General features: G+C 41.9%; 1 protein-coding gene across 4 annotated transcripts in view; it reads left to right on the forward strand.

The window, feature by feature from the left end:
• Window positions 1-24978, forward strand: part of CLPB (ClpB family mitochondrial disaggregase) — a 141597-nt gene that overhangs the window by 52655 nt on the left and 63964 nt on the right. For 3 of the 4 annotated variants that reach the window (XR_014020667.1, XM_081282333.1, XM_081282332.1), the window contains exons 4-5: window positions 2263-2366; window positions 23221-23349. Coding sequence is in view for 3 of the 4 variants with exons in the window: in XM_081282333.1 (XP_081138459.1) it covers window positions 2263-2366; window positions 23221-23349 (233 nt within the window). In the remaining variant the exon portion in view is untranslated. Of the gene's footprint in view, window positions 1-2262; window positions 2367-8957; window positions 9048-23220; window positions 23350-24978 lie in introns of all 4 variants that reach the window. The other variant, XM_081282334.1, reaches the window with a different exon arrangement.

Below are 24978 nucleotides of genomic sequence, written 5' to 3' on the forward strand. Positions count from 1 at the left end.
CAGATCATGAATCTCTATTCCTGTAGGATTACTTACTGTTCCTTTATTTTGTTGTTTGGTGATGGTCACATTTTCCTGATTGTTCTTGATCCTTATGGCCATGAATTGGTGGCTGCACATTTTTTTTAAATACCTTTGCTTTATTTATTTATTTATTTTTATGTGGTGCTAAGGATCTAACCCAGTGCCTCACACATGCAGGGCAAGCACTATACCACTGAGTCTGCAGCCTCAGCCTGCTGGCTGTAATTTGAAAGATGTAAGGAGTAATTTCAATCTTAAAGACTGGCTTTTTCTGTAAAAGCCCTTCTCCAGTCAACTCTTCCAGAGATTCTGGGCAGGCCATCCTGTGCAGTCTGTGGTGAGCTTGTTGTTGGAGCCCACAGGCAGGCTGACATGGGGCCTGAATAAGTGTGTAGGCCTGGCACCAAGGTCAGTTGGTTGGGCCTGGAGCCTCTATCTACATGGCCTAGCCTGAAAACCTGGGTCCACAAGGACTGACCTTATACTGGGGTGGATCTGGAGCCTAAATCTGCAAGGGCTGGCCTGCCACTAGAATGAACCTGGCACCTGGATCCACAGGGGCTGAGTCCATGGGATCCAGTCTGGTTCCTGGAATCTAAAGGGTTTGTCCTAGAGCAGGCCTAGACTTGGATCCACTGGAGATTAGGTCCATGGGGACCAGCCTATAATCTAGGATTGGTATGGTGCTGGAAAAGTATGGAGTTTGGATCTACTGAGTCTGTTTTAAAGCCTGGAATCATGGATGTTGTTCTGGAGCCTGGGTATGCAGGTGCTAGCCTAGAGGCTAGGTCTGTGAAGACTGATCTAGGTCCTGGGACTTTTGGGGAACCTAGGTCCAGGAACCTAGGTCCACAAGGGTAGTCCTAGAACCTGGATCTGTTGGGACTAGGCTAGTGCTAGGCCTGCATTCTGGATCTGCTGGAGTGTGGGGCTTCAGAGACCAGCCTGGAGTGTGGGGCTGTAGGGACCAGACTGAGATTGGGAAAGCTTGGTACTTGTGTCTACTGGTACTGAGATAGGCCTGAAGCTTTTGGCTGTATGAACCAGCTTGGCTCTGGGCTAGGCTAGAGCCTGGAGCTGCAGGGGCTATCCCTGTACTAAGAAAGCATGTGTGGGTCCACGCTGCCCACCTGATGACTAAGGCTCTAAGGGTGCTAGAGTAGGCCAGATGTCCAAGTTCTTGGGGTCCAGCTCAATCCTGGATAATGAATCTACAAGGTGGGCCTAGAGCTTGAGTCTGTGGGAGCTGTCCTGGTGCTGGGGCTGCTCTGAAGCCTGGGGCTGCTAAGGTTGGCTTGGCCATACATAGGTCAAACCCTGTCTGTAGCAGGACAGACTTAGAGCCTGGGACTGTGTTACTTGGCTTGGCATCGGGGCATGAAGACTTTTCCTGAGGTTTTGGCCTTGGAGTCTGGAGCCATGGGGACTGTATGTTACTGAATTTTACAGTAGAGGGAGTAGTTTCAGGGTTCAAGGTAATGACCAGTTCTCAGTTTCCTTTCTTTCCTTCCCACACATGAAAGATATATCTCCATTCTGTGCTGCCTCAATTTGGGAGTGGGTGACAGGAGTAAAGTAAAACTGATCTTCCTACCTTCAGTGTGTTTCTTATTTTTCTGCTTTACTTAGGTGCTGTAATATTTCACCTGTTTTTTTTTTCATCTTCTGTGAAATCTATTTTCACAGATGGATAATAATTTAGTTCAAATTGATGGGGGGGGGGGGCGGCGCGTGCAGCAAGCGCTGAAAATCCCTGTTCTGCTCTCTTGGTGACATTCTGCTTGGAGGCCTTCCTTGATTCCCTCCCCTTTTCCCCTTTTCTGCACATAGTATTTCTCCCATCACAATCTTTATCACACTTAACTTTAATTTTATGCTTTGCAATTTTCTTCCCAGCAGACTGTCAGCCTCATATGAGCATGGACCCCAGCATCTAGGATAGTGACTAAGACATAGTAGGCATTTGATAAGTATTTGTTGAATGAATAAGTTCGTAACCCATAGTTATGGAAATTGGGCCTTAGGAAGGTGTTAAGTAATTTGTCCCAAACCTCTTACCAATAAGTTTCAAAACCTATTTTCCTGCATTGTCTTTTATACTCCCAGAGTTTGTGTTCTTTCCTCTGTACCACTCACATGAGCAGAGACAGACTTAGTCCCCAAACATGCTTCCAGATCTGAGTCTGCCTCGTGAGCCTTTACTGCTTTTGATACTTCTGTCTTTCTGGTTTCTTCCAGTGTGGTGCAGGTCCTGCTTGCTGCTGGGGCTGACCCAAATCTTGGAGATGATTTCAGCAGTGTTTACAAGACTGCCAAGGACCAAGGAATCCATTCTTTGGAAGGTAAGCATGGGCTACCCTGTTGCTCTGGGAGCTCTCTCCCATGGTTTCCATCAATCTTGCTTTGTGCCAGCACTACCAGCAATTCTGCAAGTCCCTTATCTCTGGGAACCCATGGATAACTCAAAGGACTTGGAATACATGCCCTTCACAGTTCCTCTGGCTCTGTAATTTAATCACCTCAAAAGATTGGAAAAGGAAACAGAAGCCTGAGTTCATCACCTAATTGTGGCACATTTCACCTGGTGTTCTTCTGAAAGTGCCTCAACTGGGCAGCCTGAGAAGAGTGGACAGTAGAGCAGATTTAAATAACTTCATGAACTATATATTTGCTCATCTTTTACTTCCTGCAGACTTAGACTGCCCAAGAACTAGAAAACAGCCTTATTGGTTTCCTCAACCTCAGAAGTCCCTAAATACTGAACTGAATAATTCTTTTTCGATATGTACAATCCGAGTTCTGGGATTGGCCCCTTGCTTTACTGTGTGATCTAGGAAAAATAGTGAACCTTCTTTGTGCCTTAATGTCTGTGCTTATAAAATGGGGTCATTGTGATGTTGTGTGGGTGATAGTTGGAACAGAAGAGGTGATGTGCCAGGTCTTGGTCACCTATATGTTGGAAGGCACCTGGGCAAGTCAGTCCACATTGCACTGGTGAGTAGTTCTTCCAAAATGGAGTTGAGAAGATAGATTGCTTTGGCTGCAGATAAAAATGAGTGTTTTACATTTGAGTTTTTGGTTGTGCAGACTGTCCCCGCTTCCTGCCAATTGTTCTGGCTCTTTCAGAGAGACTGAGATTCCTTTGAAACTTCCAGGAGTAGAGCAGCACAGCAGGGGCTGCTTTAGATTTGGCAGTGATACCAGGAGAACAGACATCCTTGCTGACTGTCTGAGGGTCAACCTGAACCCTGGGGGAGAGTTAGACAAGGAGAGCAATGCATTCAGACCCCAGAGCTGTCAGTGAGACCATCAGACTGACATGGGTATGTGTGGCCCACAGCAGGAAAGTTACTACTGCTCCTGAAAGTTTCTCAAGTCAGTGGCATGAGAGGAGTGTCCAAGAACATCAGGGCACTGCTGCTCATGTGAAATGTGAAGTCATCCTTCCCCATCTATTTCTCTATTTCTCTAAACCTGGTCTTTCTGTCAAGGTTTCATTGCAGAGGTGACATCTTCCACAAGACTTCCCTGTCATAGTCAATAATCACAGCCTGCCCTCAGCTGCTTTTTTGAATGTTCCCTAAATCTTGGCCTGTTCTATGGTTACTTTACTGCTCTCTCCTCTCCAGCTGACAGTTCCATGTGCAGGCCGTGACCTGTGCCTCCTTGGATTTTCCACTGAGCTGGAGGAATTATATTCATTTTATGTTTCAAACAGGAGAATTTTGGGAGTACCAAACTAGCCCTATATTTGTTGCCTAATATGTGGAAACTCAACTTATGGGCTGAACTTTTCCTCACTCAAACTTAGCACTCCCCCAGCCTCTTCACCTGCAATATCTGTCTTTTTTCTGTTCAGGTGCTCGCACCAAAAATCAAGGAGGAGCATTTGTGAGAAGGCAGAACCAGGAAGGAAGGAGGGGATTCTTTGAGTACCTTCTTATTTGCTCTTAGGATTCTAGCAGTGTTCAGGAATTTTTGCTGTTGTTGTTGTTGTTGTTGTTGTACCAGGGATCGAACCCATAGCCTTGTGCATGCAAGGCAAGCACTCTACCATTGAGCTACATCCCCAGCCCGTTTTATTTTTTATTTTGAGACAGGATGGCTTTGAACTTGCAATCTTCCCTCCTCAGCCTCCTGAGCTGCAGGCATGCACCATCATGCCGGGCCAGGAAATTTTTTATTTCACAGAATCTCAGGGCTATGAGTCTATCAGTCCAACTTCTGCTGTCACATTGGTTTCCACAACCTGCAGATTTTGTAGCTTTGTATTCTAATATTTCTCTCCAAAGTTATACTCATATTCAACATATTATTTCTGGAAAGAGTCAAATAGTAAACATTGTAAGCTTTGTTGACCAGTTGGTCTTGGTTGTGACTTCTCAGCTCAACCATTTAAGACAGGAGAAAACATGCACAGTGTACAAACTAAAGGGCATTGTGTGTGTTTCAATAAATCTTTATTTACAAAAATAGGCAGCAGGCAGAATTTGGCCCATAAGCAATAGTTTCCAACCCTGTTCTAGATCTGATCTTTTCTTTGCTTTTCTTATAATATTTTCTTTTCTTTGTATGTATTTTTCCCTTTAGTCTAACTCTGCATTCTTTTTAGCTCTTATTCCAGCCAGCCTACATAAGGTATGTAGACAGTCAACAAAAATATTAGAAAAGGCTATCATTTTCCTCATGAAATACAGACGAAAATATTAACTCAAATTTTGTAGCTCTGCAAATTTAGTGAATAGGCTCTCTGTGGATTTTTTATTCAAAACCATTTATTGATCTGTGTACTGGCACTGTTTTAGACATTGACAAGTTAAACAAGATCTCTGCCATTATGTACTTTTTCAGATTAAAATGTTTATGAAGGCTATTAACTACAGAGTCCTAGAACACACATTCAGGACAATTTTGATGTGTTATTCTACATTCACAGCTGTAATTCTTTTCCATTCTCTGTTCCTCCATTTTGTCATGAAATTATAAGAGATTTTCTCAGATTTCTTGCTAAAATAAAAATATATCTAGCATTTGTCTTATTTTTTTACCCAAATAAGCGTTTCTTTTTTAAAAAAAATTATTTATTCTAATTTGTTATACGTGATAGCAGAATGCATTTCAGTTCATAGTATACATATAGAGCACAGTTTTTCATGTCTCTACACAAAGTAGAGTCACAGTCATACCATTAGTGTCTTTATACATGTACTTAGGGTAATGATGTCCATCTCATTCCACCATCTATCCTATCCCCATCCCCCCTCCCTTTCCCTTTACCCTATCTAAAGTTCCTCTATTCCTCCCATGCTCTGCTCTCCATCCCCATTATGGATCAACATCCACATATCAGAGAAAACATTTGGCATTTGTTTTTTGGGGGGATTGGCTTCACTTAGCATAATATTCTCCACCTAAATGCCATGATTTTATTCTCTTTTAATGCTGAATAATATTCCATTGTGTATATATACCACATTTTCTTTATCCACTCATCTACTTAAGGGCATCTAGGTTGGTTTCACAATTTAGCTACTGTGAATTGTGCTGCTGTAAACATTGATGTGGCTCCAAAGGAAATTAGGTTATTCTGGCATGTAATGTCTTGTTCTTAGAGAACCTATCCTGGTGCCAGTAATCACCTAAGTGTTAAAAACTGATAATAAAAGACACATTCTAATCTCAAATAGGGAATATAATATATAACTAAGTAAAGTTTCAAGATCATAAAAAAATACATTCCAGAATTTTGTCAAGAATCATTGATAAACTCACCTGTCTGTAGCTTGCAAGATCTACCCTTCTCTCTCTCCCTTCTTTCCTTCCTTCTTTTCTTTCTTTCTTTCTTTTCTTTTCTTTCTTTCCTTTTAATAAAATTCCAGACTACCTCTGTCTGCCACAGTTTGGCAGTTCCTCTTATTTTCTGTGATATCAGTTTGGATTTGCACTGGTCTCCAACTTCATGTGCTCTGCTTTCTAGCTCTGGGATCTGGATAATGGCAGTCTTCAAGAATTGTGTCAGGGCTTTTTTCTCATTCCTTTTCAACCTAAATCTTTAGTTCTTTTTAACCCTTTTTCTATAAAGATACCTCATTTCTTTCTTCCCTTCAACTGTTCATTGCCTGCCTGCTGTGAGCAAGGCACCATGCCCAGCTCCGGGTCATTCTCATTGATGAAATAGACAGAAATATTAGAATCCTGGGGTTCTCTTTTCTTTGGATTGGATTGACTTTTTTGTGGGAAGTTACTGGACTTGTGGGGATGTGTGAGGAGAGGGTAAAGTAGAACAAGAGGCACATTTCCCTTATCCTCTGTCTAAGCATCACAAGAAAATCACAGGTCATGATGGCTGGTCAGTCCTTCTCTTTTGGAGCATAGAGTCATTGTCAAAGTCCATTGAGTTCACTAATTTTCTGATAAATATTTCCATGAACCTCCTCAACCCTCAGGAAGACATTCCTGTCTACCTTTTCAGTACCGTTGTAAAGATCAAGAGAAAAATATAAGATGTCTGAATTATAAAGAGCTATACAGTTGTAAATGCTTATTAATTCCATGTACTTATAATTCAGCATGCATTTCTGAGTGTCAGGCACTAGGCCAGATGCTGGGAATGTATAAATGAACATACATGGTTTAGCCCCTGAGCAGTACTCCCAGTCAAGTAAGAAGATGGACCTATGAACAAGGAATCACAGAACAGAGTGGTAAGTGCAAAGGTAGCTGCACAGAGGATGTAGGCAGCGCTGATAGAGGTAGTGGTGAGCTATTTCTGTGAGCAGGCTGCTGTCTGGGATGTGTCACAGGGTAAGTGACTTTGAATTGAGTCTTATGGATGAGTTGAAGATTGATAGGCCAGCTAAGAAGGATGGACCTTCTGGGCAAAGGGAACAAAACATGTGGAGACATGGGGTGGGATGAGGGGGTGAAAGCATGTAGCATCATCTGCCACAGTTTTTAGGAAAACAAGAAGTAAGAGATGGGTATTATACATAGGAAAGACCTTATATGGCAGCTGGAAGGAATTCACACTGGCCTCTGAAGGTCATTAAAGGATTTTAAGCAAAGAAATATTGAATTCACATTTACATTTTAGATGGACTATATTGACAGGGTAGAGGAGGACTTGGAGGACAGAGATTAATAATGGTTCTTGACCTTTTGGGGATGATGAACCCCTCTGACAATCTGATGAGATGCCTGCCATGCCCCACCCTCCAAATGCACTTAAAAATTCTGGTGGCTCCTACAGGTGATCTTTGGGAGTGGAGAAAATAGTTGTTAGGAAGATATGAGGAGGTTGGGTGCTCACTGGATTGTGAGAATTGATGGAAAAGGAGGCACCTGTGGTAGCATCTCAGTTTCTGATTTGAGTGAACAGTTGGGTGTGTGGGTCTAGAGCTCTATAGAGTAATCTAGCAGGAGACAGAGATTTAGAAGGCACCAGCATTTGCTTGGAAGTTAACGTAATAGATGTAACTGAATTGCCCAAGGAAAAGATTTAAAATGGGGGAGTAGGAAAACAAGTTCCTCATTCAGAGGAGAAAAGAGCATCCAGGTCAGGAAACTAAAAGGTATCAGAGATACTTTGTATCTGTCCTGCTTGCTCAGAACAATCACAGCCTAAGAAGAAAGGTCTTTGCCCTCCTTTCAGAGGCATTCCTAGGGAAACCTTAGTCCTGTCACATGAGAACTGCTCCTTAGAATGAAGCCTGCTCGACATAGTACCTGGTGGGCTCTTTCACTTTTGTCAAAGTTGGTTTTTATGGATAGAGGTCAGTCTTCCTGCTTGGTATAGAAATCTCCTTGACCTGATTGTGCTTTCCATTCTCTTCAGCCCTCAGAGTGGTTCTTCAGGGGTACTGTGGCGACCTGGATAAAGGTTAGGCTTTACCACCAGTCAGTCGTGTTTCATCTAAGCTCTGTCACTGACTGGCTGTGTAATTTTGAGCAAAAGACTTATTAAGTTCTTGATTTTCAATCTTCCCATTTTATAGGGTTGTTACAACAATTAGGGATAATCACATGTATTTAACACACAGTGATAGTTAATGAAGCATTTCTCTTTGGGAGAGGATTTTGGATCAGTATAAGGCAAGAAGCCTGCTTAGGAGTTAGTGAGCAACTAACTCCTCAAAAGGTAACAGGCCCATTGTCTGCCTATCAGGAATTCTTGCCTTGGGTCACTGTATTATGATCTCTAAGGTTCCTGCCAACACTGTGATTTCTAAGATTCTAAAAGCTCTCTGTACCACATCAGAGCAAGTAATGGACTTATAAGAAGTGGGATTTTGAGTTGGATTTTGGGGTTGAAGAAGAGAGGGAAAAAAGGAGAAAGGTATTTAAAGCAGAGGATATTGCTTGAGCAGAGGCATGTAGATGGGACAGATGTGAAAGGAACATGGAGATCACCTGCCAGCTTGTTCCCTAATTTTGGAAAAATTCCCTGCAATGCCTTGAACCCCACCCATGCCCACTCTAAGAGAGTTCCACTTGTGGCTGGTGTGGGTGGTGAGCTCCAATCCTCAGGTGGAGGTGGCAATAAATTAGTGATAACAGTAAACAAGTCGCCCAGCCGGGGATGCCGCTGGCTGCTTGTAAGTAACTGTTATAAACATCTAGTGTCTGGGGCTGTCAGAAATGCAAGCGAGTACTCTGAGTTCCTCTCATATGTACAATTAAAACAATAAAACACAGCAGAAACGTGGCCAGAGCAGGCCATAAATCAGCTTCTCCTCTCAGCTCTAAGTGACAGCTGAATAAAGAGGAGTTGTGCAGAACTGGGTTGGCACAGGCCCTTCTGAGTGTAGAGTGCCTGGCTTGCCAGGTTGGACCTACCAAGGCCAAACCCACCCATCCAAGAGCCCCCTTCCCACAGCTCCAGAGGCTGCAGGTCCTGGCCTGCTCCAGCTGACCTCCCCATCTCTTGTCTTCAGATGGGGGACAGGACCGTGCAAGCTGGCGCATCACAAAACAGTGGACAAGTGCCCAGGAATTCAGGAGGTGGCTAGGAGTCCCCACTGGCGGTAATGGAACTGCACTCTGTACTGTAATATTTCTCTCCCTCCCTGGGACATGTTTAGGAGTGGTCTCACCTGACTAACTCATCTACTCAGTTTAAGTTAGCCACCCAGTGTATAAGTTAACCACTGTATGTCCAGCTTTATCCAGGCACAGCGGAGAGAAGGATATCTCTGGAGAGCATAAACTTGAGATGGGAATCCTGAGGCTCCCAAGGAAATAGGAATCTCTTAGAGAGCTTATTTAAAAAATAAAATAAAATAAAAACAAAAACACAGATTCCTGCCCTTCCCACTACCAGAGAGATTCTGATTCAGTGAGTCTGGGGTAGACCAGAGATTTCGCATTTCTGCCAGGCTCCTACTCTTTGGAGTAGCACTATCTAGATTACAGGTACTAGTTGCTGTCTTGTACAATTGCTTTAAAAAACTCATCTGATCACTTCTCTAGAAGAGTCCTTATTTGTCACTTCCCTCTTAGGGAGGCTATGTGTTTAAGTCATGGCATTGTGGGTGTGTAGTACACTAAATAGACCAGCACAGTGGGTCATGCCTGTAATCCCAGCTACTCAGGAGGCTGAGGCAGGAGGATCACAAGTTTGACACCAGCCTTGGCAACTTAGCGAGACCCTGTCTCAAAATAAAAAGGACTGAGGATCTATCTCAGTGGCAAAACTCCCCTGAGTTTAATTCTCGGTACAAAAAAAAAAGAAAGAAAGAACAACAACACTTAATAGGTATGACACCTGGAACAGTATTCTATAGTTCTCAGAAGTTTTGTTTTCTCTTTATAAAACAAGGTTTTTATTGAGATAGAACATAGAAGGAATTCCATTAATATAAGCCCCTGTTTTTGCATTCTCATCATCTTCTGCTTAGCTTTTTGTGTGTGTGTGTGTGGTACTGGGGGTTGAACCCCAAGGCCATGCATGCTAGGCAAGTGCTATATTACTGAGCCATATCCCCAATCCACTCTTTGGAATTTCATTCAGCATCTTTGGCAGAGCCATTCAAATACTTTTTCATTCTAGCAAACAATTCTTCTCAAAGAGCCAACTGTTAATTAGAGTCCAAGAAGTGGCTTAGCCATTACCTAATTGTGTGACTTTGAGCAATTCTTTCTCTGGGCTTGTTTTCTCATCTATAGAGAATATTTTCTTCATCATAGGCTTGTTATAAGAATCAACATACTTAAGAAAGCACTTGAGAAAATACAAGGCATCATCATATGTAAAATGCTAGAAAGAATAGCAGTTCATAATAAAGACTGAAGACATGACCAAGACAATATTTCACAGGGATTCATTCAGAGGTGCAGATAAAAGTACTGTCATAACTTCAGAGAAAAGAAACTCTGGCTGATACACTAGGAAATAAAATAATACTTGAGCCCCAAAATCAACAAAAGTTTTTAGGTAACTGCATGGGGGGCTGCTAGATAGCTGTGGATGAATCTAAGTGGACAATGGGAATGCTATGTCCAAAACTCTCAGAAGTGGAAATAAAAAAGTTATGATGTTTCTAGCTGGTAGTTGCATGTGTTAGGGTGCAGCATCTATACAGCAAAGGTTCTGTTTTAGACAGTGATGAGCCATAAAGATGCAGCATTAGTAGATGAGCCAGATCATTGATGCTTGGACTTTGCCCTTTAGACAGAGATGAGCCTCAAAGATCCTACAGGATAGGATGCTGTAGGACCAACTCCTTCCAGGATAGAGAAGCAGGGGAGGTGGTCATGAGGCCACTGGCCACAGCAGCAGCAAGTGACAGTTGTTGATCCTGTATGTTCATGGCAACCCCAAAGTGTGGGCACTGAAGGAAACTGAAGCCAAGCAGTGATGTCAAATGCAACAGTATTATCCCCTGTTCTTGAATAGAACCCCACAACCATGTGAGCCTGCATATGTCCCTCACTAACTCTGCCAAGAACCTCTGGCTTGTCCACAGGCTTTGTAATCTCAGGCCAAAAGCTGTTTGTGCAAGTTATTTTTAATAGTGTCCCTACCTCTTCTACACCCTTATCCAGGCCCACTCAGAGCCTTGTTGCACAGCCAGGGCCAGTGGTTCTACATGTCATCTGTCAGCAGTACCAGCCACTACAGAGTCACCACGACAATGAACAGTGTACTGTCACTCCATCAGCATTTTGGTCAACTTCAATATTAAATGTATCAGCCAGTTAGGTTAATTGTTTCCATCCTTTAGCTCTTAAAAAATATATATATACACACACACATCTCCTAGGAGAGGAAGATATACCCATTGACATGTTTTATTAAAAAGAATAAATTTGATGCATTTATAAAAATAAGAAAATGTGTGATGGGGTGGCTAAGAACTAGTCTTGTGATTTTTAACTGATTTACATATTTTGTGTATAAATATTTTTTCATCAAAAGTTCCAAATCAGGGATGGGTCCCACACACCACACAAAATATATTAGAGACATTTATATGGATAGCAGGAAGGGAGACAGAGGGCTGAAATTTTCCAGGCACCCAGTGATTGATGGGGGCTGAGGCTCCCCCTGACGCTTTATTGAGTTTCCGATGATTATCTCTCGCTGAGACATTTTTTACAGATGACGGTCGAGCTGTCACAATGGACCATGGGGGAAAAAAAAACAACAATAATAACACTTTAATCTTTTTACTGCACTGCTCCCTAGTATCTCAGATTCATCTTCCCTGACGCACGCAGTTCATTATTCTGCCCCTCCCTAGATGGGAAATAAAGGAAAATAAATATATATGTAGACACACTTACCCACATACATACACACACACACACACAGAGTATATAAAAGAGACCACCTCAGAACCAGAGAGGGGGAGAATTTATTGTTCTTTTTGCAAGTGTTGAGGTTTATTAGTAGAGATGCTGGGTTGGCTTGGAATTGGCTATTAATTACAGCATTTTGTATTTGTTTTTTATTGCAAGTTTTTAACATGTTGAAGAGAAGGCAGAAGAGAGACAAGCAGGTGCAGAGATGGGAGTATTGAGGGACGAGTTGGATCAACCAGGTAGCAGCCAAGAGGCAGAGAGGGCAGGCTCCTTCCGCTTGCTGTTGGCCTGTCCCAGAGGGTCTCTGGAGCCAAAAGAACACCCCAGTGGTTAGGATGACGCACAGTATGGGGAGAGGAGTAGTTCAGGATAATTGTAGGACAAATCAGAAGGGCCCAGAAATCTCTGAGCATGTTATTACTCAGAGTTGGGAGAGGTGGGAAGTAGAGGAAGTTCAAGCAGAATTATGGATCTATAGATAACAGAATAACAAATTCTTAGGAGTTTGCCTCCCCTTTGTGAAAGTGAAACCTGGTCCCTGGAAAGCCACACCTGGCTCTGTAGTCAAAAGAAGGGTCCTGGTCCGAAGAGGATGCCACACTGACTGTCTAGGGCCTCGCATGAGGTCAACAACCTATCTTCTTCAATTTCCTTGACAAACTTTCCAGTTTCTCCTTCCTTTTCATGGAGTGAGATAAGATGGACTTAGTTCCCTTCACGTGTCTCCAGTGCTGACCCATCTTCCCTCTAATTCATCAAACCTTTTCTGAGCTTCTACTGTGTGCCAGCCCTGTGTTGAACTGGGTGCAGTGATGATGGGGTGAGCAGGCTCCTCTTCCTAAGGAGAATGATTCCAGCCCATGGAAAGAACCATTTTCAAGTAGGGGCTGGTCCTCCCGCCACAGGCCAGCATCAGTGACCATGAGTGCCTTCCCTGTATGAAGGCTAAGGAGATCTAGGAGATACAGAGTCTATCCTTCAAGAAGCTATTTTCTTCCTGGGGAGATGGGCTTAACATCCATTTGCTAAAGCAGTATTTATTGAGCACCTGCTGAATTCAAGAGTATGCACATGAAAAAAATCTGAGAAGACACAAGACTATGTGAGAGGAAGTATCAGCTAACTTGATATAAACCAGACATTACTAGAAAACAAGGAGGAAAAGGGAAATCAGGCTGTGTGAGTCATAAACTATGTGTGCAAGATGTAAGTAAATAAAAGAAAGACATTATAAAGCCATGTAATCACATAGAAAAAAGAATAAACACCTTGGAATTGAAGAAACTCACTCAGTCATTGACTGTCACTGTGACTTGTTAAAGTTACATAACCTAAGTCTTGATTTCTTCATTTATTAAATAGCAATAATAATATGATAGCCTAATATGGTTCTTGTGAGAAAAATAGTTGTAAAGTACGGGGCACACAATAAATGTTCAATAAATGTAAACCATTATTTTCTGACTAACAGGTAGATATTTAGTTATCTGAATATTAGAGGAAGACTTTTAATCTTGGGATTTTTAGTGTTTAGGACCCTCTACTGAGTATGAAAAGGGTCCTCTGCCCTTCTACAGTATTGGTGTTTGATGTGATTCTAGCCAAAGTTAGGATGGCATCCAGAAAGGAAGTGACACAATAATAAATTTAACATTTATTGAGTCCTCATTGCATGCCAGTCAGTAGGCTTAGCTCCTTACGTATATTTTAAAATACAACAGTTTATTCAGATTTAATTTATGTACTATATAATTCACCATGAAAAGTAAATGATTCACTGATCTCTAGTGTGTTCACAAGAGTTGTGCAGCCATCACCACAAACAATTTTAGAACATTTTCATTGCTTCATAATGAAACCCTACATATATTATCAGTCATTCTCCATTTCCCCTCCACTACCCCCAATTTCTGGCAACCAGTAATCTACTTCCTATCTCTATAGGTTTACATCTATTAGATATTCCATATAAATGAAATCATATAACATATTGTCATTTATGAATGACTTCTTTCACTTAGCATAGTGTTTCACTTAGCATACGTGTTTCACACGTATCATTACTTCATTCCTTTTCATGGTTAAATAATATTCTGTTGTATGGTTAGAGCATATTTTGTTTATCTATTCATCAGCTTAGAAGCATTTGGGTGGTTTCTGCTTTTTGTTGTTTACAAATAATACTTCTAAAATATTTGTGTATGTTTTTGCATGGACATATGTTTTGAGTATAACTAGAAGTAGAATTCTGTGTTTTCAGTCTTTTTTGAGGATATGTCAGATTGTTTTCCAAAGCAGCAGTACCATTTAACATTCCCACCCTCTATGTGTGAGGGTTCTGGTTTCTCTGTGTCCTCATTAATACCTATTATTGCCTGTCCTTTTCAGAATAGCCATCTCAGTGGGTGTGAAGTGGCATCTCACTGTGGTTTTGATTTGCATTTCCCTGATGGCCAGTGATGTTGAGCATTTTTTTCCATGGGCTTTTTGGCCACTTATATATCTTATTTGGATAAATGTCTATTCATATTCTTCATCCATTTTTAAATTGGGTTTGCTATGGAATCTTATGAGGTAGAAGATATCATCTCAGTTTTACGAATGAAGAACTGGAATCTCAGAGATGTTAAGTATTCTGACCAAGTCACATAATGAGTTTTGCTTCCCAGACAAATTTCAGCCCCCAAGTTTCTTTCTTTCTTTCACACACACACACACACACACACACACACACACATATTTTTTTAGTTGTAGTTGAATAGAATATCTTTTATTTTATTTATTTTTATCTTTACGTGGTGCTGAGGATCAAATCCAGCACCTTGCATGTGCTAAGCAAGCACTGTACCACTGAGCCACAATCCCAGCATCCCCACCCAAGTTCCTTTCTAATATGTGATGTTGCTCACTGAGGATTCATGGTAGGATCACCAGGATCCTCTTATGAGGGCTTTGACCAGCAGGAAGGGAGCATGAAAATCTGCTTGGATAAATACAAGTAGAAAATCTGCTTGGATAAATCCACCAGGGATGGGTAGGAGAGGACTGTGAAAGTCAACAGAGGAATATGGATAGGGAAATACATGCTAATTAAAAATTATCATTTTCTAGGTACCAGTTTAATCCTATTCTTGCTAAACAGCATCATCTCAAATTTTCACAGCAACCCAACCCAATTAGTGTGCATTATTTTACCAATGAGAAGCTTGTGGCCTAGGAAGATGAAGTAATTTTCTAGAGGAAGAAATTAGGATTAGGATCCAGGTCTCTCAGGCTCACGATGATGAATTCTTTGCTTTTAGAGATACTCCATAAAAGACAGAATCTTTTTATATTATTTATTTGCATCAGTTACCCAGGTGACTCTGTCCCCACTAAAGCCTGAGAACTATGTTAAAGAAACACTTTCTACTTTAAAAACAAGAAGCTTTGGGGCACAGACGGATTGAGCCACATATTAAGTTAATGTAGTGAAAGGGCCAGTCTTGAACTCAGTTCTCTTATCTCTTGGTCTGTTGCACTTGCTGATCTTGAACTGTTTAATTTGTTACCAAAAACCATGCCTATAGCTTTTATTATCTAAGTCCAAACCCCTGTCAGGATCAGGGCTCTACCTGCCTGGACAACCTCATCTCTACCCATGGCTTCATCTACCTTAACTTGGTATTCCAGGCTCGCTGAGGGGCTCCCAGTTTCTTGAATAAACAAGTGATACAGTTTTTACTCTCTGGCCTTTGCAAATGCCACTTCCTCTCCCCAAATGCCTGTTTCCACTTTTTATATGGCAAGCTTCCCCTCATTCTCAGGATGATTCTTCTGAATGACTCCTCTCCTGGCCACATTACATTGTGCCCATCTTTGCTCCCATGAGACATGTGGTCCATATCATAGCATTAACTAAACTGAAGGAGCTCAGTATTGGTGTGCTCATGGTAGGTGGATAGGTGAAGACTCATGTGAGTTCATTGCCAAAGCTGCATGAAATACTGAAGTGATGCTGTATATAGTACAGAAAATATTGAGAACTAGTTACTGTCACCCCTGAGGAGCCTAAGATATAATTATGGAAAGTCAGAACAAAAGGAAAAAATCTAACATAAGAAAGTATTATAAGCAGAGTTGTAAGACAATAAATAATTAACTTCTAAATGGTGACCTACAGTCAGTCCACAATACAGTCATTCAAAGCAGAGCTGGGAGGATGGCGACTTCCTGGGAGAGGAAAACTTGAATTGAGTTGGGATTTGTTTGTTTGTTTGTTTGTTTTTCCTACTCCTCTGCCAGAGGATTAATATCCAGAATATATAAAGAGCTCAAAAAGTTTAACCAAAATAAAAACAAACAACCCAGTTAATAAATGGGCAAAAAGAACTAAACAGTCATTTCTCAAAAGGCAAAACACAAATGGCCAACAAAAATATGAAAAAATTTTCAACATCTCTAGCAATTAGGGAAATCTCACGCCAGTCAGAATGGCAGCTATCAAGAATACTAATAATAATAAATTCTGGCCAGGATGTTGGCAAAAAAGCACACTCATACGTTGTTGAATTGGGTTTTAAAGAGCAGGCAGGATTTGGAGAAGGGAGAAGGGCCTTCTAGGCTGTAGAAGGAAGAGAAGAGTATTACCTTCACCAGGGACAGTCTCCTGTTGACCCAGCACAGAAAACCTCCCTCACCCCCAGTGTGAGAGGCAGAACTGATGGCTCCCACTGAGGTTGAGGGACAGCCTGCTGACCCTGCAGCAGGATGACTGTCACTCAGGTTGCAGTGGGGATTTAGTGAGACAATACATTAAAAACACTTGCCATGAGAAGGCTCTGTTTCTCTGAATTCCCAAAGGAAAATTAATGGATATATATACTTTATGCTGAAGCTCAGCACACTTCCTGGTTTGAATGGTGGTGGGAAGGATGAAAATGATGAGACAACACGCTCATTCAAATTGGAATCCCAGACCCCTCTACTTTCAGACAACACCACAACTCTCCCTCCACACACACTGCAGCTGGACTCCCGAACGTGGGGGCAGTGCTCTGATTCTGTCTGTAGTGCTAATGACAGACACCTCAGCTACATCCTTCTATGCCTAGAGGCTTGGGTCCTCAGGTGGGAGGAAGCTGAGATTCCAAAGGCATCCTCCTGGAGACTTGATCATTTCACCTAGACCCTGAGCTGGTCCTGAGTTATGCAAGGCTTGAGCCCGTGGGCATTGGCAGATAAGCTGTGCGGTGTGGAAGACGGAGCAGAGCCCAGGCAGGCTTGTGTCTAGTCCGAATTCATCACTGCTAACAGTCTAAGTCAAGCCCTTTAAGCCTCGGTTTCCTCATTTGTTCAATAAAGATAGTAATATTTGACCTCTGTGCCCTTCCTGGGTTGTCATGAAGGTGAGGAAATGAGCACCTTTAAGTGTTTTATAAGCTGTAAAATGCTGTACAAATGTAAGGGTTAGTCTTGTACTTGTCTTACTACTCAGAGGTTCCCTTTTATGGAGACGTGGTCCTATCTCTGAAGGCAAGGGCACTGCTGGACACTCCCTAACATTGGAGGCTGAGCCTGAGGGAGACAGGGACTTGTAGTGCAGTTTTGCCTTGCACCTATACAAGTGAGCAGTAAATAAAGATTTTGTTATCTGGAGACCACTCATCTCACCTCTTTCACCTTTTTTCAAAATCTCCCCTGATATACTTAGCAATGTGATGTTACAGGCACTATGGCTGGTTCATACCTGTGTCCCTCGCACCTAATCCAAGGGAAAAAGCAGTATTAATAAATGTTTAAACTTATCAGATTTCCCATGATGTTTAATCAGTATTTCTAAAATTATTGCTTATCATGTCCATTTTACAGATAGAAGAACTTAGTAAACGGCAGAGGTAAGATTCAGAATGTAGGACCACTTTACCTTATAAAAACTATTTCTCATAATGGGAAGTACTGTTTTTTGTTTGTTTTGTTGTTGTTGTTTTGTGGATTGAAGATGTTGGGGAGTGTTCATGATTTTATGAAAGGTGTCAGAGACTCCTCTCCACCTCTACTGACTCCTTGGCCCTGTGAGGGCAGGAGAATACCTCAACATAGACCTGCCATTAGCTCCCAAGAATGACCCAGCCATGGCACCTAGACAAAGACTTCTGAACATCAAAGGTAGAGGTGGGGCAGAAGAAAGCAGAGTGATACCTATCACTCCTCCTGTGGTCAGAGGGGTGTAGGACCCCTACAGGGATAGGAATGGCAGGCTGGCGGGGAAGGCAGGAGTCTGAGCCTTCCTCCCCCCTCTGCTGGAGACAGGCTGGTAGATGTCTTTGTTGGGAAGGGGGCGGTTCACTGGCTTCAGAACACTACCTTGGTGGCCAGCTGCTGGACAGGCTTGGATGAATCCCTTGAGCTTCTGTGTGTTTGCTTAATCTTCCTCAGTGAGGGTGGGGTAAGTGTGTGCATTTGAGGGATGCTACTCCTCTCCATCACCTGTTTCCTACCTAAAACTACCTTTTGTACCTTGAGAAAAGTACAAGATCTTTTGAGTGGCTTCAGTTAGTTAGGATCTAGGACAGGGCTCCTAACACTGAATGATGTATGGAGGAGCTTAATGCTAAGAGCACAAAATGGGCCTCTACCATTCTGCCATCCTTCTGAACTCCTGTTTAAAATGGGAGCATAAACTTAACACTTCACACAGTTTTTCTGAAATAAAAAAGGAAACGAAACTGCTTTGCAGATTATAATGCACTATTCAGTACCAAAAAGAATTCTGTAGAACACCAGTACTACAGAATTCTAATAAGGATTTGGTGAAAAGCCAGCAAACAAGAAACTGCTGACCAACACCAAATGAAACATGTGGTTATGACTTCAGACCTACATTCCCATGCTTCCTGTGCCTTTCCCAGAAGAAGAGTATATTCAGGATTTCCCAAATGAAATCTTCCCCCCCCCCAAGGAAAAAATATACTTTTGAGAGCCCAGACTAGATAGAATTATAGCCAACATTCATTGAGAAGTACTTTAGGTCAGACACCATCTCAGATTCCTTCATTCAGTGTCTAGTACCCTTAAAATGCCCAGTGAATATGTTATTAGTACTCCTCCATTTATAAATAAAGGAACTTGGCCCAGAGAAGTTAGGTAAATTGTGAAAGATGACACAGTCAGGAAATTTGGAACTGGGATTTAGACATAAGCGGTCTGGCTCTAGAGCTTAACTTATTTAACAGCCAGCAAATACTTGTGGGCTGGTATTATTATTTTTCCAAAACCAAAACTAATGTACATATTGCCTATATATGTTATATAGATTGAATATCCCTTATCCAAAATGTTTAGAACCAGAATGTTTCAGATTTTAGAGTTTTTTGGATTTTGGAACATTTGCCTAGATTTTACTGGTTGAGCATATTTAATCCAAACATCTGAAATCTGAATGCTCTACAATCAGATATTTTTTGAGCATCATATTGGCACACAAAAAAGTCTTAGATTTTAGAGCATTTAGATTTCTGGTTTCCAAATTATGGACACTCAACTTGTGTTTGTTGGTCCAGCAAGTATCTGTCAAGCACATATTTATGGCCAGACACTATGCTGGGCTCTGGGGCACAACTGTGGAAAAAATAGGTCACACTGCCTGTCCTCATTGGGCTTTTGGTGTAGCAGAGAAACAGTCATATAAGCGAGTGGTTGCAGCAGAGTGTAATAAATGCTGTCATTGGGAGAGGCCTGTAGCACTGGAGGAGCTCTTAGGAGCAGTAGCTATCTCACACTTAGGAGGAGTCACTGGGGGAAGTGACTTCTGATTAGAAATCTGAAAATGAATTAGAGTCAACAACTGAATGTCTGGGGATGGGATGGTGTTCCAGGTGGTAGAATAGTGTTTTTAAAAACGCAGAGGCAAGCCGGGCACAGTGGCACATGGCTGTAATCCCAGCGGCTTGTGAGGCTGAAGGCAGGAGGATGGTGAATTCAAAGCCAGCCTCAGCAACTTAGTGAGGCCCTAAGCAACTTAGTGAGACCCCATCTCTAAGGGCTGGTAACATGGCTCAGTGGTTAAGCACCCCTGGATTCAATCCCCAGTGTCCAAAACAAACAAACAAACAAACAAATTCAGAATCAAGAAAGAGCATTAGGAAGGAGATGGTGAAAAATGAAATCACAGAAGTGAGCAAAAGTCCTTTTCATGGACATTGCTTATTAGCTGGGCTATGACATTGTTAATAAGCTGACATTTGAACCAAAGCAGCCCCAGCATGTTACTTGAAGTCGTTTAGCTTTTATGGTAAGCATCCTATGTATATCTCTATCATTGTACTTGGGATATGTATTATAAGTCTATTCAGTGGTCTGATTCTTGCATTAGGCAGTTAACTTCCCAAAGTCAAGACTATGTGTTATTCTTTTTTGTATCTCCAGAAGCTACCACCTTGCACTGGTGCTCATTAAACGTTGTTTGTTGAATGAATGATGGGTTTTCTTTTTTAAATGGATGACACCCTTCTTGCTTTCTTGAGCCAACTATCACTTTTCCTCGGGTTCATCATTATATCTAGCAGTTAATGTCCTATGTGGCAGTTCAGTGATGCCCTTAAGGCCTTTAGAGGTGCTGTGATCTGAATTCCTTTTGCAGCTTTTCATTGTCCTGTTCTTTTCCCTCCCTGCCTGGCCAGTGCTTGATTGTAATCAATCTGCTTGATTCTAAAGCATCTTCCCCAGCCTTCTTATTTCCTTCTGATCTGCAGTAAGCTAGAAACAAGATCACCTAGCATGATTTGATAAGACTATTCATGAGTAGGAGTTAGTAATCTCTGATTGAGATCCTAAAGGGCTCTTAAGGGGTAAGTGTATATGACATTGCACATGGGACTTGTATGTTAGCTGCTCAGAGAATTTCTTACTTCCTGTTCTTCCTGCTCCAGAAAGGTCATCTAACACCCAGGGGTAGAAGTGAGAGGTTAGCAATCTGGAGAGTCCCTGTCCGGACTGGAAAAAACAGTTGACCATTGATTCTGTAGAACACAGAGAGAATGGTCTGGTCGCCAGCTCAAGCTCCCCCAACTTTATTCTGGCCAGACATTCAAAGTGCTTCCACCCAGGCTAGCTTCTTGGGATATTGGCTACAACCCCCAGGCCATTTCCTGGTAAGGGCAGGTCTGCAGAGAGAATGTTTGCATCTTTGCTGGAGTGGAAAAGAAAAGGGAGTAAGAGCCAAGACTAGAACTAGAACATCCAGGATCTGCTGCTTTTTTGTGGGCTCTGGACTCCCTCATTTGCCAGATGAGGGTGACAGCATGATATGATTTGGAAGAAAAAGTAAGGACTCAGACTTTGGTTCTGATCCTCACTCTCCCACTGCCATTTTCTCTATGGGGTGTGTGTGTGCGCGCGTGTGTGTGTGTGTATGTGTGTGTGTGTGTGTTGCCTAGACTGTCCTCAAACTCCCACCTCATCTTCCCAAGTAGCTGGAATGCGGGTTTGTACAACCTCTCAGCTTCAATTTTCTCATCTATAAAATGGGAATAAGAATACCTATGGGCTGGGGATGTGGCTCAAGCGGTAGCGCGCTCGCCTGGCATGCGTGCGGCCCGGGTTCGATCCTCGGCACCACATACCAACAAGGATGTTGTGTCCGCTGAGAACTAAAAAATAAATATTAAAAAAAAATTCTCTCTCTCTCTCCTCTCTCACTCTCTCTTTAAAAAAAAAAAAATGCTCTCTGTATTTAAAAAAAAAAAAAAAAAAAGAATACCTACTATGTTAGGTAGCTGTGAGAATTAGATAGGTTTGTGTGATGTAACCAGGCCTGGCACAGAGTAGAAGGTGGTCAATAAATGAAATCAGTTAGAAGGGTCTTTGGAACTTTAAATAGGAAGACCAGTATTGGAGGAGAGAAAATGCATAGACTTCATTCCAAGAGCACTCTGAGAAGAATGTTTTCAGAATTACCTGGTGCTTTTGCCTACCTAGGCAAGGTCACCTCCTGCCAGAATATACCCCTTTATCACAAGAGAAGTGAAAGGAGCCTCCTATTGCAGGCCACATGCCATGAAGAAGTGGTATGGGAGGCAGACCCAGATTCCACCCTCAACCAACCCAACTCCGAAGGGAGCATAAGACAGTACCCAGAGAGTTTTACATTAGGCAGACAGAAGCACCATCAACCAAGCAGAACAAGTAGAGCTCTGTGGGTCCTCATTTCCCAAGGGAGGGCCCCAGAGATGGGGTGACCTTTTAATCCCCTGTCTAGACAAGGGCTCTATGTGGGTACCCAAAGCGAGAGTCCTATAAATTGATGAAATTGATTTTAGATATAAAACTAGTTTTATATCAAATGAGAGAGGCTCAGGAATTTAGCTAGAGTGAGCCTAGGAGCTTTTGATCTTTGATCACACAAAATGCTTATTCTTTCTATCTTGAAAAAATGTTTACAGTCACCACACATGGTAGCACTTGTGTAATCTCAGGTACTTGGGAAACTGAGGCAGGAGAATTACAGGTTCGAAGCCAGCCTAGGCAACTTAATGAGACCCTGTCTCAAAATAAAATAAAAAGGGCTGCAGATATAGCTTACCTAGAGCACTTACCTAGCATGTGCTAGGACCTGTATTCATCCCGTGTGTGTGTGTGTGTGTGTGTGTGTGTGTGTGTGTCACACACAATAAGTTTACAATATTTATTAAAGGTAAAAAATCAGATTATAAATTGCATATACACTAAATTTCAATTTTGAAGGGGATATGCACATACATATAGTATGAAATTTGGAAGGACATATACAAAATATTAAATGTACTTTCTCAAGTTGCTGAAATATTGATCCTTTTTCTACTTTGTACTTTTCCATGGTTTCAGATTTTTGCTTGCTTTTGTAAATTTTTAATTAAAAATTCTTACTAGATTGTAGACAGAACAGAGAGGTGTGTTGCTCTTCTGCTAAGAACAGCCCCTGTTCCCTATCTAAGTCTACTTTTTTCGCATGGATAGCTCCTCCTCATTCTTCCAGACTCCATCTTCTGGGATCCTCTCTTCATGCCCAGGCTGAGCTCCCCCTGGCTTTCTATATCATCCCATTATACCTCTAATGTAGCATTTATCTCAAATAGTACTCTAAACTTCTGTTCATTGCCTGCCTCCCTCCCTCATCGTATTAGGTCAGGGACTATAGTTGATTCATTTCATGTCCCCAAGATTTATCCTAACACATATTAGATGTCAGTAAACATTTGTGGAACTAACCAGGCTCTGTTTTATCTCCTCTTGCCCAGCACAGATGGCCAGGCACATGGTGCATGTGCCATTTAATGTTTAGTAGGTAGGTAGAGGGAGTGAGTGACTAAACAGAAGATAAAGTGGTGGCTCAAGCATATGTTGCTAATGGAAGGGTTTATGTTGCTGTCCCCACAGTTCTGGTCACACGAGAAGATGACTTCAACAACCGGCTGAACAACCGTGCCAGCTTCAAGGGCTGCACAGCCCTGCACTACGCTGTCCTTGCTGATGACTACCGCACCGTCAAGGAACTGCTTGATGGAGGTGAGAGCATGGTGGAGGAGGGGTGGGCAGGGGAGAGAGTCCTTGGCAGGCCCTCCACACCAGAAACACCTAATTTCCCCAGCGCCCTTGTGACTCTCCCTGACCTAGAAATGCCTCAAGGGTCATGGCACTTCCCTAGAGTGACAAAGAACATGTGTGATGTGCTCTCTTGTAGCTGGTGTGTGTTCTTTGCCCGTGTGTGTGTGATGCTCTGTAACACCCTGTCTGCATAAACTGTGAGAGTTTTCTTGTTAATTTTTTTATTTGTTTTAATTAGTTATACATGACAGTAGAATGCACTTTGATACATCATGTATAATGGAGTATAATTTCTCATTCTTCTGGTTGTATATGATGTAGAATCACTCCAGTCGTATATACATACGTACGCACATAGGGTAATAATGTCTGATTCATTCTACTATCCTTCCTACCCTCAGGCCCTCTCCCCTCCCTTCATTCCCCTCTACCTAAAGTAACTCTGTTCTTCTCTAGTCCCCCCCAAATTATGAATTAGCATCCACATATCAGAGAAAACTTTTGGCTTTTGTTTTTTGGGGGATTGGCTTATTTCACTGAGCATGACATTCTCCAGCTCCATCCATTTACTGGCAAATACCATAATTTCATTCTTCTTTAAGATTGAGTAATATTTCATAGTGTGGGTGTGTGTGTATGTGTGAGATTAAAAAAAAAAAACATTTTTTTTTTATCCATTCATCTGTTGAAGGGCGCCTAGGTTGGTTCCATAGTTTAGCTCTTGTGAATTGAGCCGCAATAAACATTGATGTGGCTGCATCACTGTAATAGGCTGATTTTAAGTTCTTTGGGTATAAACTGAGAAGAAGTAGGCCCTGGGTATAAACTGAGAAGTAGGCCCAAATCTTCACCATATCAGCTTAGGATCTGACCTCTATAACAAGACTCCTAAAGTGCAAGAAATAAAATCAAGAATCAATAAATGGGACAGATTCAAACTAAAAAGAGTCTTCTCAGCAAAGGAAACAATAACATGAAGAGAGAGTCTACAGAATGGGAGAGAATCTTTACCATATGCACCTCATAAAGCATTAATCTCCAGGATATATAAAGAATTCAAAAAACTTAACACCAAAAAAACAAATAACCCAATCAATAAATGGGCTAAGGAACTGAACAGACACTTCACAGAAGAAGAAATACAAATGATCAACAAATATATGAAAAAATGTTCAACATCTTTAGCAATTAAGGAAATGCAAATCAAAACTAAGATTTTATCTCACACCAGTCAGGATGTGAGTGGCACACTCATATGTTGCTGGTGGGAATGCAAATTTATGCAACTATTATGAAAGCGGTATGAGTTTTCTTCAATATGGCTCTCCCCAAAAGTGTGCTCTCTTCCCCTATGACCTCCAGAGCATGGCCAGGGAAACAAGGGAAGGTCCCTTCAAATCTCTGCTAACCTGGTCACACAGATGTCTCCCTTGATCCTATCCCACCCTGGTCTCAATTGGGCCCTTCCATTACTCTTAGTCATGTTATCCTATTCTTTTCCATCACTGCACTCATCACAATCTGAGATTGTTTTCATTTTTTCAGTAGCCCTCTCCCTAGCTTGACTCTGTGCTCCCTGAAGGCAGGAAC

This window comes from Spermophilus citellus (genome assembly GCF_964194105.1).
Source record: "Spermophilus citellus genome assembly, chromosome: 2".
Lineage (NCBI taxonomy): Eukaryota > Metazoa > Chordata > Mammalia > Rodentia > Sciuridae > Spermophilus > Spermophilus citellus.